The sequence below is a fragment of the Alternaria alternata genome (genome assembly GCF_001642055.1).
Source record: "Alternaria alternata strain SRC1lrK2f unplaced genomic scaffold CC77scaffold_29, whole genome shotgun sequence".
Classification (NCBI taxonomy): Eukaryota; Fungi; Ascomycota; class Dothideomycetes; order Pleosporales; family Pleosporaceae; genus Alternaria; species Alternaria alternata.
The window spans coordinates 140,598-153,850 of record NW_017306218.1 but is presented as its reverse complement, the minus strand read 5'-3'; the positions used below and the strand labels follow the sequence as shown (position 1 = coordinate 153,850).

General features: G+C 51.5%; 5 protein-coding genes across 5 annotated transcripts; 2 read left to right on the top strand and 3 right to left on the bottom strand.

Annotated features, from left to right (window-relative positions):
• Window positions 1-608: 608 nt before the first annotated feature.
• Window positions 609-2,891, top strand: CC77DRAFT_1099632 (hypothetical protein; the record flags this gene model as incomplete). The annotated part of the gene is made up of 1 exon (XM_018530017.1): window positions 609-2,891. The coding sequence occupies one exon, from the start codon at window positions 609-611 to the stop codon at window positions 2,889-2,891; it is 2,283 nt and encodes a 760-aa protein (XP_018380262.1).
• Window positions 2,892-3,840: 949 nt separating this feature from the next.
• CC77DRAFT_1066617 (spherulin-1B precursor) lies at window positions 3,841-4,756 on the bottom strand (the record flags this gene model as incomplete). The annotated part of the gene is made up of 3 exons (XM_018528916.1): window positions 3,841-3,945; window positions 3,997-4,380; window positions 4,433-4,756. 3 exons carry the CDS (start codon window positions 4,754-4,756, stop codon window positions 3,841-3,843), a joined length of 813 nt encoding a protein of 270 aa, XP_018380261.1.
• Window positions 4,757-5,745: 989 nt separating this feature from the next.
• Window positions 5,746-6,949, bottom strand: CC77DRAFT_495931 (hypothetical protein). Its single transcript, XM_018531916.1, has one exon. The coding sequence runs from the start codon at window positions 6,748-6,750 to the stop codon at window positions 5,815-5,817; it is 936 nt and encodes a 311-aa protein (XP_018380260.1). The 5' UTR covers window positions 6,751-6,949; the 3' UTR covers window positions 5,746-5,814.
• Window positions 6,950-7,932: 983 nt separating this feature from the next.
• On the top strand, window positions 7,933-11,948 carry CC77DRAFT_1054563 (Coatomer, alpha subunit; the record flags this gene model as incomplete). Its single annotated transcript, XM_018527803.1, has 6 exons — window positions 7,933-7,988; window positions 8,112-8,243; window positions 8,298-8,446; window positions 8,494-8,523; window positions 8,631-11,356; window positions 11,406-11,948. 6 exons carry the CDS (start codon window positions 7,933-7,935, stop codon window positions 11,940-11,942), a joined length of 3,630 nt encoding a protein of 1,209 aa, XP_018380259.1. The 3' UTR covers window positions 11,943-11,948.
• Window positions 11,949-12,473: 525 nt separating this feature from the next.
• On the bottom strand, window positions 12,474-12,971 carry CC77DRAFT_1066614 (hypothetical protein; the record flags this gene model as incomplete). The annotated part of the gene is made up of 2 exons (XM_018528915.1): window positions 12,474-12,771; window positions 12,841-12,971. 2 exons carry the CDS (start codon window positions 12,969-12,971, stop codon window positions 12,474-12,476), a joined length of 429 nt encoding a protein of 142 aa, XP_018380258.1.
• Between the last annotated feature and the right edge of the window lie 282 nt (window positions 12,972-13,253).

Below are 13,253 nucleotides of genomic sequence, written 5' to 3'. Positions count from 1 at the left end.
GTGGTCGCGCAACGCGTACTTGTTATGTGATTCAACGGGGGGTCAACACGTCCACTTGATCGAGTTCGATTTCGATATTACACGCGAAAGCCAAGCAGCGTTATGGCTTGATTTATGTGCAATCCGTATTAAGGCTACGTTCGAAAGAAACATTTCAAAGGGCTGTGAGAGTCCATGCATGTGTCTTACATTGCAGGATACAGGCATGAGACGCAATCGTTCCAAGGTTGTGATTGGACAGCGGTTGGCGTTTGGAATCCTCAGCTCACCTGCCATTGGTCCACGTGGCGTACAACCATAGAGGCTGTACTTCCTGCATTTGCCAAAAGACGGATTCGTTGTAGTCTCACGACTTTGGCGAATTAACACCACGCAATAGAACGATACGGAGCTAAAATCGTGCGTACCTATACACAGAAGTTGTCTAAGTGTGATCAGGCGATAGGGGAAACGCCTGTAAGAAAGCCTTATGTGCTATTTGTATCGCCTCTCATGTTGTGTTCCAGCCTTGCGCCCAAAAGAATAAAGAGTGATAGGTTTGTCTTCTGTTCTGAGTCTACCGAAATTGAAATACTCCAAGAAACCATAGGTATCATACGATCAAAAACATGGCTCCATCCAGAACACCACGCGTCGCCCTACTAGGTTGTGGCCCATGGGGCAGGAATCTTGCCCGCAGTTTTGCTCAGTGGGGAGCACTTGATACCATTGTCGATGCTGTGCCGGAGCAGGCAATCCAATTAGCAGAATATATAGCAAATCAGGGGTTTCATCAACCAACCATCTCCAGCTGGGAGGAAGTACTCAAAAACACCCATATTGATGCAATCGCGCTTGCAACACCAGCACCAAAGCACGCTGACATGGCGGTTACATGTTTGGCAGCTGGCAAACACGTCTTCATCGAAAAGCCTTTCGCTCTGTCAGTCGAGGATGGAAATCGCGTTATCCAAAAAGCAGCAGAAACGGGAAACAAAATTGTCATGATTGGCCACCTCTTCCAATATCACCCTGCTTTCATCAAACTCAAAGACATGGTACGAAAAGGACGACTCGGTGTCATCCAGCACATACATTCCCGTCGGCTCAACTTTGGTCGCGTTCGTGAGGAGGAAAACGCTTTTTGGAACCTTGGTGTGCACGACTTATCCATGATTCTCACACTAGCAAATCAATCCCCCGATATCGTCACGGTTCAGGGGTTCCATCATCTTCGCCAAAACATCGCAGACGTCGCCTCTGTAGCCTTATCGTGGTCATCTGGGCTTCAAGCGCATATTCACGTTTCGTGGTTGTATCCACAAAAAGAAAGAAAGATGATAGTCGTGGGAGATATCGCAACCGCGGTTTTCGACGATTGCGAACCATGGGAGACCAAGCTTCGCGTTTTTAACAACAGTTTCCAGCATATCGATGGTGTTCTACAAGCTATGAAGGGTGGTTGCGAGGCGATACTTCTCCAAGTTCAAGAGCCACTCGATGCTGAATGTCGAGAATTTCTTGACTGCGTGGAAAGCGGACGTCGCCCTATCACCAGTACGCTTGAGGCGCTACCTGTTGTTGAAGTTTTAGGTCGAATAGAAGCTGAGATCCAGAAAAACCGATTTGACAGCCACCCCGTTGTGAACGAAGCGGTAGAGATCGACTATCAGATGCCCTCGGATCAACGGCATGATAGCATCACTGAAACGACGGAGCAAGGCGAAGTTGACAATCTACCCGCCGAAGATCAGGTTGATGAGAAAGTGAACAGGATAGGTCAACACTGCGAGAGCAGTATACCACTGCTTGACCTCGCGACTCAAAGAGAGAAACTTCAGGACAAGCTAGACGACAGGATAGCGAGGGTATTTCAACATGGAAAGTTTGTCCTCGGGCCCGAAGTCCAAGAGCTGGAGTCCAAGTTATCCGATTTCACCGGCGCCGCTCATGTCGTCACCTGCGGAAGTGGGACAGGTGCTCTAACATTATCGCTGCTCGCTCTAGGTATACAACCAGGGGATGCCGTACTTGTTCCAGATCTGTCTTTTGTCGCCACCGTGGAACCGGTGGTATTGCTTGGTGGGATCCCCGTGTTCGTGGATGTTGAGCCGCAACACTTGACAATCAATGCGACGCTGATCGATGCAGGTGTCATGGCTGCTAAGAAGGCAGGACATCGAGCAGTCGGTATCATTGCAGTCGATCTTTATGGACACCCTGCCGACTATGACGCATTAAATGAAGCTGCAAGTCGTCACAACCTGTGGATCATTGGTGATGCAGCACAAAGCTTTGGTGGAAGCCTTAATGGGCGCCGTGTTGGTACGCTCACCCAAGTGACCACGACGAGTTTCTTTCCCTCGAAACCGCTTGGATGTTATGGCGACGGTGGCGCCGTATTCACAGAGGATAGAGACTTTGCGCATATTTTGAAATCCCTACGTCAGCACGGTCTTGATGAAACAAAGTCGAATGGCTTACGCATTGGATTGAACAGTCGACTCGACACGATCCAGGCAGCCATACTCCTTTGCAAGCTGGATCTGTTATCCGAAGAGAGGAAAAACAAAGAGAAAGTCGCGTCGCGATACTCATCCTTATTGCAGAGCGTGGTTGAAGTGCCTACTACACGTCCAGGCACGCATTCTGCTTGGGCTGCGTATACAATACGGTCGAAACATCGTGACACAGTCAAACAACATCTTCGAGACCATGGCATCGCCTACGCAATTTACTATTCCATACCTTTCCACAAGCAGGATGTGTATCAGCGATTTCCAGTGATCGAAGGGTCTTGTCCTGTCACTGAGCGTGCTTGCGAAGAGATCATTAGTCTCCCGGTAGGTCCTTATCTAAGCTCTACTACACAGACACGTATAGTAGAAACTATACGCAAGGCCTTAGGCTGAGGAAGTTCTGAATTGGTGTTCTGTTGCAAGGTCAGATACAGGTTTTTGGAAAGTGTGAGTGTCAGAACCGACACAGATCGCGTAAAGAATGACAGTTTCTTTGGTGAACAAACCTCTGCTGTTCACACGTATAGATAAGCGTATTACTGATAGCTATCGAAATGGTCATTACCATATGCGAGTACCTAACGACCGCTTCTCAAATCCTTCAGAATCCTCTGTATGACAGGCTAAAGTGCGATGACTGCCTCGGTGAGACTGGGCACCGGTACGTCGTTACCAGTAATTGTGGCCATATTATATGCTGTCGTTTTGAACACCTCACTGGGGATTCTTCAACGGGCCTGCCTTGGGCGATAGGCATGCTCGAAGAGATCGAGAACGCAGTCCTCATAGTCCGCAAAGGCGATGGCCATGGAAACGTGCCTCTGGGCGGAGAGACAAGCGACCCAGTTGGCAGGTACTTGATCACTGGGGAGGCGCCTGCAGAAAGATTCCTGATGACAAGCTCGTGATAACTGCTGCACCCATCCCACCTTCTCTCGGCGACTGCATGCTAGAACTACCTCCACGAGGTGTCATGCTAAGATTGGATAGCAGAGTTGACAGATGTTGGTGGGGGAAGTGTAATGCAGAAGTGGAATAGCGTGGGCACAAGCCTTCTATCAAACCTGGTTGCAAGCTTAGGTACAACAATGAATTAGACGAATAAGCATTGCAAGAGGAGTTATCTTCGGTAAACAAGTGTTTTCTGTTCGCATATTTAAAGGAGTGTATAGACAAGAAGTAGACAAGATCTAAGGTAAATCCACAAAGAAGTAAAACCAATAACCAATACCACCAATCGCTCAAAGGATCTAACCCGCGCCGTCGCTATGTATGTCGAATTAATGCTGTCGTGTTCTCATATGCTCGCCCTCAGGTTTTTCTCAACTGCATTGTGCGTCCCTTAGCCGGATTTGTATCCACACTTGGCCATGCAGACTTTGACATCCGTGACGAGGTTTACCGGAAGGGATTTGGCGAACTGATCAATGTCCTTGGCGTCGATTTGCTTTGGCTTGTGTTAGCATAGTGGCAACCTTGCAAGATAGGTAGGACTTACCTTGAGGCCGAGGGTAGCATCAACGACCTGAGAGTTGAGGGCAAAGAAGTTCTGCGCAATCTGACTGGTACCGGGGTCCTCAGAGTTGAGAGTCGCCACGAAAGTCGCATCTTCGCAGTTGTTGTTGAATTGGTAGTGGATGGAACCTTGGGGGAAGACAGTGCCGTCGAACTTGTGGAGGTAGCCTGCGACTTCTGGGTTCTTCATAGGTCCAACAATAGTGTTCTCTAGGACATAACCAAACTCAAGGTTGTCACCTTCGACGAGGGTGAGGAACTCCGTGGCCCGTGGATGTATGTGAGGAGAGTTGATTCCGCAGGGCTTGAGGAAGCCGACAGTGGTGCTGATACCAAGGCCGGTAAGGATAGGGAATTTCTCGATGTTCTGAAGCAAGAATTAGTATAGGTCATGGTAATTGAGGCAGTAATGAACTTACAGCTGCAACCGCAACACCACCGGTTGAGTTCTTGGGCGGCGTAGTAGTGTTACTGAACGTGAAGACGGTCGCCTTGCGGAGGTCCGTTCCAGTGAGGAGCTCTGCGTTGTCCGATGGTCCCGTAGTCAGGAGCTTCTGGAAACGCTTGACAGCGGTAGGGGCTGTCAGGAGGGCACCAAAGTCGACAGGCGGCGAAGAGGATGCTGCTGGGGCAGCAGAGCTAGCACTAGCGACCATATCTTGCCTCGCCCCAAGACGCTGAGGAAGGGCTTGGACTGCACCAAGAGCGAGCGAAGCGACGATAACTTTGGTGATGGTGAACATGATTACTGATTAAGAAGCGAAGGCTTGAATAAACAGAAAGGAAACAAGGAGATAGTGGAAAATAAAGAGGAAAAGATGAGACTGTAGTATGGTTTCTTGGTTGTGAGTAAGGAGATGATTCTTTCACTGGTGGCCTACGATGCCTTACTTATACCTACATGATTGTTGTCTGTCTTACAGGCACAATCAGCTTTCCTAACGGAAGCCTCAGATCCGTCGACAGCAGGATGGCTGTACAGCACGGTGTTGTTGCTTGCCGACTCACAGTGTGCTTAATCCGGAGAGGGAGCTGGTATGCTTAGACATCGCGGGGTCAAGAATATCCATTGGTTGGGATCCAAAATTGGTTCGACTACGTTTTTCGGCCTGTCAGCCTGACAGCGGGAGCGCTGACGGGGCGTGGGCCTTCTAGGGGCGGTGTATTCTGAGCGCTGCGCGTCCGAAAAGACAGTACAAGAGGGGGAAATTACTTCCTGCTCTTGTATGTGCTGATGAAACTGAAACACTTGGAAATGAAGCTGAGCGTGCGAAGCAGTGATGATGCTTGCTGAATCTGTGCGTGAATCCCAAATTAATGAGGCTGACGACCTTGCGCAGTATGAGCAACACTCTGTCACTGAAAGAGTACCTAGGCATGCGCCTGAGTATCGAGGACGGAAGTGTGGGTATCCGCGTCCTTTGATGGAGCGCGTTGCCTGGCAGTCGGCGGTGCGTAACGTTGGTCGCGTGCGAGTGGTCGTCAGCTTCCGCTTGACGCCTGGTGGGCCTTCAGTTTACTTGAGGCTGTCTAAAATTAGCCCCAGACTGACTCGCAATGCCAAACCATCTCTAAGAACAAACAAACGAGAACGAACACTAGTCAAAAGAGCAATCAAATTTCGCAATGCATGTAGATTTGTCATACGTTATGTCGGACGCTGAGCAATGTGCAAGCAAAAGTAGATGCATTCGAAAAATCATACGCTACGCTAAATTCACAATTGACACCAAGCTTGTCGCTCACAAACACCCTCAAACCAAGGAAAGAAACAACATAAGGTCGTCAAAATGGGCTCTAGTTACGTAAATCGTGATTCTGACACCTGTTCGGACTCAGACTCGACGTCCATCATGTTCTGCTCCTTCCAGAACGGGAGTTCATCCAGCGTAAAGCCATCATCACTGGGGATGGACGGCGGACCCTTCCAGTGTGGCACCGTTGTCCCTTCATCGGGTTCTTCAACTTCCGCGATATTATTGGTATTTGAAACGCCCCTATCTTCGAAGATGAGTGAGCCCCTTCTAGGCCCGCGAACGCGGCGTCGCAGGCGGCGAGCGTTCTGGTCCAAGTCGTCGAGAGGGTCGTTATCGGAGTAGTCGCTGTCTCCTTCGACGCTCTGGCTGTGGCTGCGCTTGAAGATGCCTGCACTCCATCGTTTCTTCTTTTTGAGATATATGCGCTCCCTTTCCTCGTCATCTGAGGAATCTTCTTGGAGTTGCAACTCATTCATTCTCGCGAATATTTCTGCTTTTGTGCCGCTTCGATCGCTTTTTGCGTCTTCGAAATGGTCTGGTCGCACAACCTCTACGTCACAGTCGTAGCCTGGATCGTCATCCAGTTCTTCGAGTACAAACTGGGCACTCTCTGTCCGGCGCATTGGCCTTTCATCTTCTTGTTCACATTCTTCATCCGACTCGTTGTCCTCGTCAAATTCGCTACCAGTGTCAGATCCTTCCAGAGTTGTTGCTGGGTAAGCACGGTCAGACTCTGACGATAGACGAGAAGATGGCTCGCATGACTGTGGCCGGGTGAAGCTGAAGTGATAGTCGTATCCGGTCGGTTCGATGTACTCCAATGGAGGTGTCTGCACGAAGTTGCTGGTGCGCCTGTGGACCGGAGAGGTTTTGTGTGTAGGGGGTGGGAAGCGACTATGTGTATCAGGAGTGGGCGTCATGGGCGGTGATTGCAGATGGCCGTTGAGCGCGGCGGCTGGCGGTTCGTGAGGCATTGCCATTGTCAGGAGGGCGTCGTGGTGGTTTGACGGGAATGTTGCGTCAGGCTTGCTTGCAGCCAATTGCGATCGCGTACGTATCGATGATCTCCTCTCGTGATTATGCTGATTTCTTAAGGAATCAAAGTCCGACAGACGTGTCTAATCTTTGAAATACGGAAGAGGAGTTGCGTCGACTGTATCATTCTGGAGGTGGTCCGGGAGTGTTTTACTGGGATATCTGAGCGGCGAGCTCGAGCGGAGAGGTGGAGAGTTTTGAGAAGGCGAACCCTGCAACGCCTTGGCTTATCGTGCAGGTGGAATTGGAGTACTATAGGCCGCAATGCAGGAAATGTAGCTCGCAGATCGGTAAAAGCCACAAAGTGCAGGTCAGTTCGGGTGCGACGCGTCAGTGGTAATCGAATGGGAGCACAAAAGAAGAAGAAGAGTACTGGAGGAGGTATGAATTCCCTGCAGCGTGAGAAATGTGTGCGGGCTGTCGCCAATTATCACCTGCGTTTCAGCAATGAGCTGGCCGGCCACGGAGCGGGTCTGCAGCATTGCTGCCCTTTCCATGTACAGCATCGCTTTCCATCCTTGACTCCGATGCTCGTGGTCGCGAACGATTAGTCGCAACAAAGACTCGGGCAATCTACCTTGCGTCAGGCTGGATGGATGCCCAATGAGGTCAGCGAGCAAAATTGTCCTGCACAGGGCGGGTAGGTAGTGTTGGCACTACGATGCCAGCTGGCACACGGAGTCGCATTGGTGAGTTCTGCGGGGCATCGTTGCAGGACGCCAGACCAGGGGAGCCGAGCCACGCAGCAGAGGCGAGATTGGGATGAAGCAACGTGAAAGAGTGAGGCTCTGCTTGCGGCAGCTAGTGTGGAAACTCGACGTTCGCTTGAAATTGAAACATGGACCCGACGCCTTCAGACGGAGTTGGAGCGATGTCTGGCAGATCTCACGTGACTGTGGTGGGGAAACCGCGCTAGGGACCAAGACGGCTAGGCTGTTGATCGGAATGTTGCGTGGCATATCGAACATTAGCAACAGCAGCTCAAGGAGGCAGCAGTACCAAACATAATAGTCAACACCGTGTTTCTTTCTCTTTGCCGTATACCCGTATCCCCCCGCGCTTGCTGTCTCTTGCATTGAGGTCACCATAGACGACAGTGAAGCTGCGGCTTCGTCTCCAATTCCGCCATGTCTTCCTCTCCCTCAATGTTGACCAAGGCACGCAGCTCCCGGCCCATGCGACCGTATAGCTAGCTAATTGAGCGCAGTTTGAGTCCAAGTCCTCGCGTGCGAAGGGCATTGCCTTCCATCCCAAGAGGTACCTTCACCTGCTCCGCCTCACTCCCCTCCCCGCTGACCGCTTTCAGGCCATGGATCCTCGTGTCGCTACACTCGTCGACTATCCAACTATGGGACTACCGCATGGGCACACTTATAGACCGCTTCGAAGAACACGATGGGCCGGTCCGCGGCGTCGACTTCCACAAGACGCAGCCATTGTGAGCATTCCTCGGACAAGTGAGGAGGGCCAACAACATACTAAGACTGGGCAGGTTCGTGTCTGGCGGTGACGACTACAAGATCAAGGTCTGGTCGTACCAGACTCGGCGATGTCTCTTCACATTGAACGGCCACTTGGACTATGTCCGGACCGTCTTCTTCCACCACGAGCTCCCGTGGATAGTGAGCAGCTCCGACGACCGTAAGCGCATGCAGTGGGTCGGCAGGACAATGGCTGACACAGAACAGAGACCATTCGTATATGGAATTGGCAGAACCGTAAGTGCTACCCTCAGCCACCTCATTCGGAACAAAGCTAACATTGACAGGCTCGTTGAGTAAGTCACATCGCAAACCCTCGTAGAAACACGCCTAACCCTTCGAAGTATGTACCATGACTGGCCACAACCACTACACCATGTGTGCGCAATTCCATCCTAAGGAAGACCTCATCGTTTCCGCCTCGCTCGATCAGTCGGTTCGTGTCTGGGATATCTCTGGGCTCCGGAAGAAGCACTCTGCACCACAAGCCATGTCCTTTGAGGATCAGATGGCACGCGCGAACCAAAACCAGGCGGATATGTTTGGGAACACGGACGCGGTCGTCAAGTTTGTTCTTGAAGGCCATGACCGAGGTGTGAACTGGGTCGCATTCCACCCTACACTACCATTGATCGTTTCCGCTGGTGATGATCGCCTCGTGAAGCTGTGGAGGATGTCAGAGACAAAGGCATGGGAAGTTGATACCTGCCGAGGGCACTTCCAGAACGCGTCTGCGTGTCTGTTCCACCCCCATCAAGATTTGATACTGTCTGTTGGAGAGGACAAGACGATTCGTGTATGGGATCTCAACCGACGAACCTCTGTCCAGTCTTTCAAGCGGGAAAACGACCGCTTCTGGGTCATCGCGGCGCATCCCGAGATCAACCTGTTCGCTGCCGGTCACGACAATGGTGTGATGGTATTCAAGCTGGAACGTGAGCGACCCGCATCCGCCGTCTACCAGAACAACCTCTTCTACATAACCAAGGAGAAGCATGTCCGGTCTTATGACTTCCAGAAGAACATCGAGTCCCCATCGATGCTGTCTCTTAAGAAGCTTGGAAGCGCTTGGGTACCTCCACGAACGCTGTCCTACAACCCTGCCGAACGCTCCATTCTCGTCACTTCTCCAGCCGACAGTGGAACATATGAGCTGATCAGCCTTCCACGCGACGCATCAGGAGCAGTGGAACCGACAGATACCAAGCGGGGCTCCGGTAACTCTGCTGTCTTCGTGGCTAGGAACCGATTTGCCGTCTTTAACCAGTCGAACCAACAGATTGACATCAAGGATCTCAGTAACTCGACTACCAAGACCATCAAGCCCCCGCACGGAACCACCGACATCTACTTCGGCGGCACTGGCAATCTGCTCTTGATCACCCCTACCTCGGTTGTACTCTACGACATTCAGGCCAAGAAGAACCTTGCTGAGCTTTCTGTCAATGGCGTCAAGTACGTCGTATGGTCGTCCGATGGACTGCACGTCGCATTGCTGAGCAAACACAACGTCACGATCGCGACAAAGAACCTGGAGCAAGTCAGCACTCTCCACGAGACAATCCGCATCAAGAGCGCAATTTTCGACGACACTGGTGTCCTTCTCTACTCTACACTGAATCACATCAAGTACAGTCTGATGAACGGCGACAATGGAATTGTACGCACGCTCGAGCAGACAGTATATCTGGTGAGGGTTAAGGGCCGCAACGTGTACTGTCTTGACCGTGCTGCGAAACCGAAGATCCTCCAGATCGACCCCACCGAGTACCGATTCAAGCTTGCCCTGGTCAAGCGCAACTATGATGAGATGCTCAACATCATCAAGACTTCCAGTTTGGTTGGACAGAGCATCATTTCTTATCTCCAGAAGAAGGGCTATCCCGAGATTGCTCTTCAGTTCGTGCAAGATCCTCAGACGCGGTTCGAGCTCGCTATCGAGTGCGGAAACCTGGAGGTGGCAGTCGAGATGGCCAAGCAGCTTGACCGACCGAAGCTCTGGCAACGATTGAGCAACGAAGCTCTCGCGCATGGTAACCACCAAACTGTGGAGATGACTTACCAAAAACTGCGCAATTTCGACAAGCTATCCTTCCTGTACCTCACCACTGGAGACCAGGACAAATTGAAGCGTATGGCTAAAATTGCAGAGCACCGTGGTGACATGACGGCAAGATTCCAGAATGCTCTCTACCTAGGAGACGTTCAGAACCGGATAGAAATGTTCCAGGAGCTTGACCTGTACCCCCTTGCGTATGCCACAGCCAAAGCTCAAGGTCTTGACGAGCAAGCACAGTCGATACTGGAAGCTGCCGGAGTTTCAGAAGAGCAGATCAAGCTTCCCTCAATAGGTGCACCTCTTGCGCCTCCCAAGCCTATCGTACCTACGCACAAGACGAACTGGCCAACGCGCGCAGCGTCTTCGACTGTGTTCGAGAAGGCTCTCCAAGGCGAGGTCGAAGGCGTTGGATCCGATGAGCCAACAGCGAACGGCTTCGGCGACGAAGATCTTCTGGGCGATGCTGAGCCCACTAGTGCCGCGGCTGAGCTTGCAGGTGACGAAGATGACGATGTTGGTGGGTGGGACATGGGTGATGACGGAGACGTGGAGGCAGAGGATGATTTCGTTGAAGTTGAGGGAGCTGAAGCAGGAGCCGGAAGCAGCGAAGCAGACTTCTGGGCACGCAACTCACCTTTGGCAGCCGACCACATTGCTGCAGGTTCGTTCGATACTGCTATGCAGTTACTAAACCGACAAGTCGGTGCTGTCAACTTCGAGCCTCTCCAGGAGCGCTTCCAGGAGATCTACCAAGCGACACGGACATACCTGCCAGCAACGCCAAACATGCCCTCGCTGGTCAACTACGTACGGAGAACAGTAGACGAGACAGACTCGCGCAAGATTCTGCCCATTATTCCACGCGACCTGGAGTCGATATTGTCGACCGACCTCACCGCTGGCAAGCAGGCTCTCAAAGAGAACAAATTGGAGGCAGGTATTGCTGCTTTCAGGAAGCTGCTACAGCTCATCATGGTCAACGTCGTCTCGTCGCAAGCAGAGTTGTCTGACGTAAGTTCTGCCATTGTGCATTCAGTCGACGTATACTGACATCATCTAGGCTAAGAAGGCAATCAACACGGCCACGCAATACATACTTGCCATGTCTATCGAGCTCGAAAGGCGCAAGCTTCTCAATGGTGCTACCGACGTCTCCGCCCTATCTGATGCCGACAAGAAACGCGCTCTCGAGTTGTCTGCTTACTTCACCATTCCCGAGCTTGAGGGTCCTCACAAGTCGATCCCGCTTTCTGCAGCCATGAACTTCGCCCACAAGAACAAGCAGCTTAACACAGCGCTGAACTTCGCCAACGCATTGCTTGACCGCACCGGAAACGCAAAAATGAAGGAGGCGGCTAAGCGCGTCAAGACGATTGCTGAGAGGAATCCCAGCGACATCATCGAGATTGACTTTGACCAATTCGCCGACTTTGACATTTGCGCTGCCAGCTTCACCCCCATCTACAGCGGTATGCCATCGGTTACTAGCCCGTACAGCGGCGCCAGGTACCACGCGAGGTACAAGGGTACTGTGTGCAGGATCGACGGCATCACCCAGATTGGTGCTCCTGCTAGTGGACTGAGGTTGGTAGGTTAGAGATTGGGAAAAGGAACGTTTAGGTGCCCGAGGGCAGCATTGCAGGATTGTTTGAAGGTGTATGCTTAGCGTGTTATGCTCTTTTACGACATCTGGTGTTGCCAGTTGGACGGACTACTGAAAATGGGAGATGGTCGGTACCGTGAATCAATCAGATACATGCAGCTTCAGAGTTTGAGAACAGAGAGATCAAAATGTCATGACCAAGTGTAACGTTCAGTTTCTCGTACTCTCTTTAGCCAACATATGCCTTGGGCAACAAACGTTCACAGATGCGAGTTTTGGTAAAAGACATTTATGTTCAGAAAGTTCTGGGATGGCTTGTATTTGTACATTGTCCATTGATTAAGGTATACAAGAGAAGTGCATTAAAACATAAGAGGTATCGAGCATGTGCCATTCCGTAAAACCGACCGTATTCCGAATTCCTGAACGCCCATCGAGCCCATCTCATTTCGCGTCATCGCAGGATGTCGTCACATGATCCTCATCCATCTTCCATCATCCCTTGACGCCTCGCGCATAATCTTTTCAAGCTTTGTGTGGTGGCGGGCCAGGTGGTGGCGCGTACCCTCCACCATATGTAGGCTGGGGAGTCTGAAGCTCAACACCGTTCTGCTGGCCGTAGTAACTGCTATTCGCGCCTCCGCCACCGTAGTAACCGTTGTTGTTGTTTGTGGCGGCAGAGTATGGCGGTGCAGGTTGCTGTTGGTTGCTGTAGTAGGGTGCGGCGGTTTGGTTGTTGTTGTAGGCGCCTGGGCGCGCGGCCCAACCTGTGCCGTAGAAGGGTTGGCGACCAGCTTTGCGGCGGCGACGAGCTGTCAGGCAACTGAGAGTGTATTAGACCATGTTGCGATGAAGCTGGTAATGCGTTGATGCATAGAGGTAGAGGACTTACGAGCATAGTACGAAGAGAAGTAAGAAGCCCACGACGACTACTACGAGGACTACCCAGCGTACCCAGTTATTCCATGCTGAGTTTCCACAGCGGTAGTAGCCATAGCCTTGGCGATAGCATGTTCTAGACATTGCGTATTAGAATCCGGTTGTTTGTATGTTCGTGTCGCAAGTATCGATTGATTATGATGCGCAAGTATGGAGGAGGGAAAGCGCAAGATGTGAAGTTGAAGTGATTGGAGTTGGAAACAAGAGGAAAAAAGAGGAAGGAGACGTATTGTTGTATGGGCCCCGAGTGTAAAGATGCCGTGATATGCGGCGGCAGTCTGGGCGCAGCAACGTTGTGACGTCGTCTGTCGCAAACACACCGGCCTTGACCAAGCCGATCCGTTGATCCACCAAGCTTGCTTTCCC